The following is an 8774-nucleotide window of genomic DNA, read 5'->3' on the forward strand; positions in this document are numbered from 1 at the left end:
ATGTTGAGGCAAGACCCTCCACCAGCAAAATGATTACAGCTTCTAAAGTCTCAGATGATTGTTAGCATTTTTTAGCAATAAAGTATTTTAAAATTTAGATACATATATATATTTTAAGAGATAATACTACTGCTCATTTAATAGGCTACCAGTAGATGACCATTATAGTGTAAACATAACTTTTATATGCACTGAGAAACCAAAAAATTCATGTGACTCACTTTATTATAATATTGAATTTATTGTGCAGTGGCCTGGAAGCAGACCCACAATAGCTCCGGGTGTGCCTGTAGCTGGTTTAAAACTGACTTTCATCATATGGTCTCTATTCAGACTGTTCATGAAAGATGTTCCTCTATTTTAAAGAGTATCAAAATCTGGCTGGGTGTGGTGGCTCATGCCTGTAATCCCAATACTTGGGAGGCTGAGGTGGGGGGATCTGTTGAGGCCAGGAATTTGAGACCAGCCTGGGCAACACAGTGAAACCCCATCTCTAATAAAAATACAAAAAATTAACGTGGTGTGGTGGCACATGCCTGTAGTCCCAGGTACTTCAGGAGCTGAGGCACAAGAATTGCTTGAACCTGGGAGGCAGAGGTTGCAGTGAGCTGAGATCGCACCACAGCACTCCAGCCTCGGTGACACAGCAAGGAAAAAAGAAAAACAAAAAAAAAAAGAAAAAGGGAAAAAAGACAGGGCAAGACTGTCTAAGAAAAGAAAGAAAGAAGCCAACCTTAAATGGTTAGCAGCACATCTTTGGGTAGTTTTGAAGAAAAGATGGTTTAAGAAAGAGAATTCATTTTGATGATAATTCCTAAGAAGGAAGGTTTTGTTGTCATTGTTGTTGTTGTTTTTAATATAGAGAAAAGGTCTCACTGTGTTGCCCAGGCTTCGCTCAAACTAGCTCATCTAGAATCAAAAACTAGCTCACTGAAGAACATTTTGGCACTTTGGTCTTTATGTGTATGAAACACTAGTAAATAAATCACAGTATTTTCACAACCTGATACTTTAGTGTTGGGAAATTTTTGATGACATCTGATATAGTTGGTATGTTTGTGCCCTCTAAGTCCCATGTTGAAATGTGATCACCTGTGTTCAAGGTGGGACCTGGTGTGAGGTGTTTGGGTCATGGGGGTGGATCCCTTTTGAATGGCTTGGTGTCCTGCCTGTGGCAATGAGTGAGTTCTCACTCTATTAGTTCATGCCAGGACTAGTTGTTTAAAAGAGACTGGCTTCTCTCTCTTACATCCTCTCTTGCCATGTAGCACCCTGCTCCCTTTTTCCTTCTGCCATGATTGTAAGCTTCCTGAGGCCTCATCAGAAGCAGATACTGGCACCATGCTTCTTGTACAGTCTGCAGTATCGTAAGCCAAAACAAACTTCTTTTCTTTATAAATTGCCCAGCTCAGGTATCCCTTTATAGCAACACAGAACAGACTAATACAACATCAGAGTAAAAAGCAAAACCATGGGAAATCATAAAAAATTAGCATTTCCAAATCATGTGGGAATGTTAACCTTAATAAACAAAAACAAATATTTTAATTAAAACTTTGTAATTAAGTATGTGTGAAATATATTACGAATATAATGTAATTATACATTTTCACATAAAACCCAATATTCTACCACTTGAATTTAGACATCCGGATCTCAGATTTTCTTGACATTGCAGCTAAGAAGAAACTAATATGGGTTTTTATTTTTTATTTTTATAGGGTGTATGTTATACAGTGGCAACTGGTCATTTCACCAGAATTAGTATTTTAAATAACTAGCAGCATTTAATATTTCCCAACTAATAAAAAAGATTACTTTTTCTCAGCTGAAAGGGGACAGGTGGGTGTGTAAATTTAAGTGTCATAGTTGTTGGCATATTAGCTGCTATGTCTCTGTTGGAAATCAGCCAGGTAGAAGAGCATACTGGGGAAGAAGCCTGGGGAGGGGAGCAGACTACAGAGAGTGAAGAGCAAATACAAGCAGTCAGAACTAGGAGTAGCAGAAACGAATAGGAAGGGCAGGGATAGAGCTACCCCACCCCCCGCCCTTTACCAGGTGTGCTCCACGTGTGTGGCACATGCAAAGAGTCCTCACATTTATACTGCCCTTGACAAACACATTCTAAAAGCAGACAGAGTTTGTACTGAATGTGTTCTGAGGCCTGCCCCCTGCTGATTTAATCCCCTCTCACCTTGTCCCACACCTCCTCGGTGATATCCATTAGGCTTCCAAAGAAAGGGTTGACAGCAGCATTGGAGACTAGGATATCGATACCTCCATGAAGCTTCACAGCCTAGAGAGAGGGGGTGAGGTCTTGACCAGGGCTGCAGTAAGTAAGGGAGGTGCACTTACCCATGTTGCTAAAAACTTCCTTTTGAGTTATGCCCTGTGGGTCACGCCTGTAATCATGGCACTTTGGGAGGCCAAGGTGGGAGGATCACTTGAGCTGAGGAGTTTGAGAGAAGCCTGAGCCACATAGCGAGACCTTATCTTTATATTAAAAAAAAAAAAAAAAAACAATGACAACAAAACCTTCCTTCTTAGGAACTATCGTCAAAATAAGTTCTCTTTCTTAAAATATCTTTTTTTTTTTTGAAAACTACCCTAAGATCTGCTGCTAACCATTTAAGGTTGGCTTCCTTCTTTCTTTTTTAGATGTAGTCTTGCTCTGTCACCCAGGCTGGAGTACAGTGGCATGATCTCAGCTCACTGCAGCCTTGATCTACTGGGTTCAAGCCATCCTCTTGCCTCAGTCCCCAAAGTAGTCGGGAGTACAAGTACTTGCCACCACATCCCGCCAATTTTTGTATTTTTTGTAGAGACAGGGTCTTGCCCTGTTGCCGAGGCTGGTCTAGAACTCTTGAGCTCAAGCCATCCACCTGCCTCAGTATCTGAAATTGTTACAGGTGTGAGCCACCAGGAAGTTGGTCTTTTTTTTTTTGTAGTCTTTTCTTCCCAACTCCTATTCTTCTACGGCTGTCTCTGACCCTTTGCTCTTTTCTTTACACTTGCCCTTTGGGATGCTCCTTCATTCTCATGATTTCAAGTCTCATCTCAAAATCTATTTCTAGACCCCTCCTCTTCCTTTTACAGTGAGTTCCACCCCTATTTCTCCAAGTGCTTACTGTCCAGTTCTCCTTGAATAAGTTACCCGTATCTCAAAGTCAATCTGTCCACACTTACCTGAATGGAAAAACTGGCTTAAATAGAGCTGAAGAAAGTTACCCTGGAGGGGCCTTTGAGATCATCTGTTCCAATGTCCTTAGGGTGAAGAGGATGAAACAGGTTCAGGGAATTTTCTCAAGATCATGTAGTTCAGTAGTGACACACAGAGGCTAGCTAAGAACAGGAGGCTTGCTTATTCTGTGTTTGGGAAAGTGATTTGCTCAGGGCACAAAGCTAGTTAGCAGTGGAAGAACCGAAGTCAGTCTCCCACTTTGTAGCACACCGCTAATTCATAGGAGCCCTCTGAAAGTGAGTTGGGGTCATTAGAAAACTGACTGCCCAGGAGAGCCATGATGGGAGAAGATACCAGCCTGAATTTAAAGCAATTCCATATTTAGTTATAGTGTCATTTTCCCTGTCTCTCTCTCTCTCTTTTGACCTGAAGGCATGAAAGATTCAAGGCAGAAACTGACATTTAAACTGAGAAAGCCAAGAAAGGCAACATCTCACCTCCTTAATATGTTACAAGTAGGTAGTGAGGCATGTGCTAGAGTAATGAATGACCAAGCAGAATCTGCCAACAAGAGTTTTCAGTACAAAGCCACCTTGAAACCAGACTTTGCATTTGCCCAGAACTGGCAATTTTGATGCCTTGGGCAAGTAGCAGTACATGGGCCCTCGCTCAACTTTGTGCTTCGGACTTGGCACACAGAGGGGTGTTACTAATAATGTACACCATCTGCTAGCTTCCCGTTTTAACTAATTATTCTTGTTCACTAGGTGCTAAGCTCAGTTGTTTCTAGATGGTTGAAGGAATGCCTGGGCTTTCAACATGTAAATCTAATAAAATTTACAGTCATATAATCTTTTAAAACCAGTATTAATACTTTCCTGAACCCTTTAAATTTTGGCATAAAGCCCAGTCACCTGCCTTGGTTTTGTATAAGTCTCTCCAATGGACTTGTTACTAGGGAGGTGCAGAGTAAGTTAATAAGTGATGTGTGCTGTGCTGAGTACACATGTGTTTGAGCTGGGAGAGGACAGTGGATTGCTCTAGAATCACCTGGGGACATTTTCTACTCTGCAGTATACCTCATGCCTATAGTCTTAGCCACTTGGGAGGCGGAGGTGAGAGGATTGCTTGAGTTCAGGGGTTGGAGGTTACAGAGTGCTATGATCATGCCACTGCACTCCAGCCTGGGAAACAGAGTGAGGCCTTGTCTCTGGAAAAAAAAAAGTCTTCTAAGTCTTGTTCTAAATTGTGTGATCACTACACTAAAGCGGTTAGGAGGTGTTTGCTCTGTGTTCTGACAGTTATACATTTTTAAGAAAAAATATAATCAAGCAGATAGGCAGCTAATCTGGTTTCCGCTTACCACACCACTTAGAAGCTTTGTGGTGCAGATGAGGAGGCCACTGGGTAGTAACCATTCTCAGGGCAGTGGCTTTTCTCATTGCAGGGTAACATGTGGCAATTGGCAAAAGACATTTCAAATAGCTGACAAGTATTCTATCACTCTCCTCTCTGACAATGGTCACACAAACTACCTGAGAGTCATTTTTGACTTCGCTCGTGTTTCCCACTTTTTGACACGGGGTTGGAAAATCTTGGTTCGTTCCCACTAAATGTCTCTTGGGCACATCTGTTCCAGTCCCACCACCACTGCTCTAAACCTGGATGACAGCAACAGCTTCCTCACTGATGCCCTGCATTCAGTGTTTTCTCTGTATATCCTTCCTACCAGAGCCATATTATCTTTCTTAATAACCATCTTTCTCTTGCTCAAAACCTCACATGGCTTCTTATTTGCTATAAGGATGTGTAAACATATCCTTTTAAGGTCCTTAACATATCCTTTTAAGAAGCTATTGCCGAGTGCGGTGGCTCATGCCTGTAATCCAAGCACTTTGGGAGGCTGAGGGGGCAGATCACCTGAGGTCAGGAGTTCACGACCAGCCTGGCCAACGTGGTGAAACCCCATCTCTACTAAAATCCAAAAATTAGCTGGATGTAGTGGTGGATGCCTGTAATCCTAGCTACTTGGGAAGCTGAGGCATGATGATTGCTTGAACCTGGAGGCTGAGGTTGCAGTGAGCTAAGATTGTGCCATAGCACTCTAGCCAGGGCAACAAGAGTGAAACTCTGTCTCAAAAAAAAAAAAAAAAGAAAAAAAGGATATGGAGGCTCATGGCCTCTATCTTTCCAATGCAGCCCCTTTCCCAGCAGTACTTCTAAGCCTGTGCTCTCCACTGTGGACTGACAGCACTCCTCTCTTTCCTTCAGTTCCTTCTTGGCTGTCTGCACATTTTGCAGAGTTATCTGGAACATCATCTCTATTCCATCTGTCCATTCACATTTATTCCTAAAGGTTTAGCTCAAGTACCACTTCTGGGCTAGGCCTGTAGGCCTTGTTAAGTCAACCTAGGGGGGGTCACAGGATGTTTTTCCAGCAGGGTTTTGACATTCAATTGCTACTTACATGTCATATAGGTAGTGCTAATTGACCTAGACTCCCAAACAGCGCCTTCCACATCAGGATCAAGTCCCTAATCTTGGGCTGTGTTCACCAGCCTAGGCCAGGCTTTTTTGGACTCACATTTGTGACTCTCTTGGACTCACATTTGGCTCTTTCCAATGCACATCTGAGCATTTGCCAGACAGTTCCTTAAAAACGGAATTACCCTATACCGTCTACCACACTACCATCTACTATTGTTAAGATCCTCCTCTTCTAAAAAGATTATGCAAATTATTTCTGCCAACCTTCCAATCTGTTAGCACAATCCTGTACTTTCCATTTTGGGTAGATTCTCCCTTCCACTCTGGGGAATAAAGTGTGTGCCCTGAGCCTCAAGGGAAGAGGAGCTTCCTTTGCTGGATGGTTCATATTTTCTTCAGTAGCTGCAAGGCTGGTGTCCACTACTAATTGTGACATTGACTTATACACTTTCTTTGAGACCAAAGTCCAGTACCTGGTAGTCCGTAGGCAGCGAATAAAGGAAGGGAGCTTGGGAGGTCTGGGTTGAATCACAGCTCTTTCCTTACTGGCTGTGGGACCTTAGGAAGTTGCTCCAGCTATCTGAGCTAGTCTCTGCAGACCCAGAGAATAGTCCTTGCCTTGCTTGGGTTGTTGTTAGGCCTAGAGATAACCTGTGTAAGGCTCTGAACACAGGAAATGGCACACAATAAGTGGCTGAAACATGGTCGGCTGCTTCCTGAGATTCCCAGGGACTTGACTCTATAAGCTGAAGAATAGGGGATTGTTTATTAGCTCATGGGTGGGAACATCTGTTTTGTGATTGTATTTACCCTTCTTATCTGTCCAATTAGATGGAAAATTACTGGAGAACCAGTACCCACTGTTTCTTTGGGGTACTCAAGGGATGATGCCGGGTTGAAGCATTAGAATGTTTTAAAATTCTCTGACTGAGATGGGATGATTCTCTGAAGTTAGTTTATGAACATAACAAAAAGGCACACAGTAAAAATGTGCTGCTAGCCAGGAAAGCAGGGAAGGAGGATCAGGCTGACTCCCTTTTCCACTTCCTGGCTCTGTGCCTATTTCCCTGCAGCTCACCATAGCCACCAGCCGCTCCCGGTCCTCCGCCTTCCCCACATGGCACACGGTGCCCGTCACGCTCAGCCCTTCCCCCTGCAGCGTGGCCACCGCCTGGTCCACATTCTGCTGCTTCCGGCTGCTGACGACCACGTGGGCCCCGTCCTGGGCCAGACGCCGGGCGATGGCAAAGCCGATCCTGTGAGCAGAAAGAGACAAAGACTGCCAAGGCCTGTGCAGGGGAAGAGGTGGACAGCATGGGCTCTGAAGACTGCTCGGGTTTGAATTCTGGCTCTTTCTCTAGATGACCTCCACGTGTCTCTTCTATGTGTAAAACAGGCTTAATGGCACGACCATTTTTGGCACTCATTTCCTTTTTCTTATGACCTGGACCACAGCCTCAGTTCCCAAGAACTTACATCACTTTCTACATTTCCCACCACGGGTGACAGGCTTCATCCCCTGTTGGGACTGAGAGGTGAGAAATGAGCTGCGTGTGCAGCAGCCACTTCTGTGATTTGAAGGTCTCACTCAGAACAGCCTTGCCCCCAGGTTTCTTTCTTACTAGTCTACAACATTCTCAAAATTCTATCCTTAGTTATTTTTTGGGAACATCTATTTTGTGAAAAGATGGTCTCCGGTCAAAAATTAAATATTGTCTTGGGAGGAAGAGTTACACATTCTGCACTTGTCAGTCGTTAGCGTTTTACCTACATTTGTATTTTAGTTTTGCGGAGAGCTGGCATCTAGCAAAGTCCTGTAGAAATGAGAACCAGGACAGACAAGAGTGGTGGGTGAGAAACAGGCTGGACAAGGTAGGCCCAGATGTACCAACCTAAACAAAAATCTTGACACATGGCTCTTGTGTCCCATCTAGGTAAGGGGGAGGCATCCTAGGAGACTTTCTCGTGCCCAAATAGAGTGTCTGGTACATTTTCAAAGTGCTGGAGGCCTTGGGATAGGATTTTGAAATTCAGATTCCTTTGGATTTCTAGTTTCTGGTTTTCCCAGACGCTAGGTGGGGCTGGTTGACTGGGGCAGCCCAGAACACTGCGGGGAGTAGAAAGATGGGTCTGCACAGATGTGGTACAGTTGTGCCAGAGGCAGCAGGGACGCGAACCTGGCAAGGGAGGGTCCAGGGCCAGGGGATTCGGAGGGGTTTCAGGCGGACCACGCGGCTGCTTTTTTCCAGGGTCAGACTTTGGCCGCGTGTGAGGTCTGAGGACAGGGGCACCGGAGGCCGAGGATGAGAGGCCAGTGCCTGTTTCCAGGCAGCCAGGGCCTCAGAAACTCCGGCCGGAGCACTCACCCGTCGGTGGAGGCGGTTACCAGGGCCACCTTATTCGCGAGCGGGTCCCGGCGGGTCATCCCAGAGCTGGCCATCCGCACCGAATTCCAAGCCGGGACACAGAGGCCTAGCAGCCCCGTCTTGTGCATGGCTCAGACCAGCAAGTCTGAGTTCCACTCCTTCTACCGGAGGTGACAGAGAGTAGGGCGAAGGGCAGGACGAAGGGCGGGCCGCTTCCCTGCCCGCCCCCTCCGGGTCCTCGGCCCGCTGGAAGTCCTCTGTTGCGGTGCGCCCCTCCCTCCGCCGCCGCTCCCTGCAGCCAGCTACGTTCCGCCCGATGGGGCCTTGCCTTCCCGAGCTGGCGGGTGACCAAAGCGTTCTCTGTTCAAGTTTTCTGTAGGGCTCGCCCCTGCCCTGGGCCCCGCAGGAACCCGCAGACTTTGGCCGCTGCCCTTCTGCATCTGCTTGCCCATTCTGCGGGAAGTGGGGGTTTTGAGTTGCTTTTGCTTCTTCAGAATTTCTTCTCCAAGAAAGTCTGGGTCAATGTATGTGACAGCCCACAGGAGGGCAAATGTTTTGAGAATGCCCATGGAGGTGCGGCCTGTGGTCCTCATAGAGTCCACCAGGTGAGGCTGGAGGAGCCTGGGAGAGATGTGATAGGGAGTGGCTGCACCAGGCCTGGCACTGCCCTTCACTCTGCCCAAGGTCTCCTCCATCTTCACGGGCCCTGGAGGGCAGACTATGGTCATTGACCAAACAGT

The 8774-nt window shown here is 45.9% G+C and overlaps 1 protein-coding gene and 1 long non-coding RNA gene across 9 annotated transcripts in view; one reads left to right on the plus strand and one right to left on the minus strand.

Annotated features, from left to right (window-relative positions):
• The window catches only part of LOC105503748 (dehydrogenase/reductase SDR family member 4-like), a 15628-nt gene extending 7335 nt beyond the window's left edge, over window positions 1–8293 (minus strand). For 4 of the 8 annotated variants that reach the window (XM_011930807.1, XM_011930805.1, XM_011930803.1 and 1 more), the window contains exons 1-3: window positions 8035–8293; window positions 6747–6924; window positions 2195–2296 (exon numbers count right to left, since the gene is read on the minus strand). In XM_011930807.1, coding sequence (XP_011786197.1) covers window positions 2195–2296; window positions 6747–6924; window positions 8035–8162 — 408 coding nt within the window. In that variant the 5' untranslated portion in view covers window positions 8163–8293. Of the gene's footprint in view, window positions 1–2194; window positions 2297–6647; window positions 6925–8034 lie in introns of those variants that run through there. The other 4 variants (XM_011930809.1, XM_011930804.1, XM_011930806.1 and 1 more) reach the window with 2 other exon arrangements.
• LOC105503747 overlaps window positions 7756–8774 on the plus strand; it is a 14083-nt gene continuing 13064 nt past the window's right edge. Inside the window, exon 1 of the long non-coding RNA XR_001000530.1 lies at window positions 7756–8177. This is a non-coding gene — a long non-coding RNA (uncharacterized LOC105503747). The remainder of the gene's footprint in view (window positions 8178–8774) is intronic.

Source organism: Colobus angolensis, unplaced genomic scaffold (assembly GCF_000951035.1).
Source record: "Colobus angolensis palliatus isolate OR3802 unplaced genomic scaffold, Cang.pa_1.0 Scaffold88, whole genome shotgun sequence".
Classification (NCBI taxonomy): Eukaryota; Metazoa; Chordata; class Mammalia; order Primates; family Cercopithecidae; genus Colobus; species Colobus angolensis.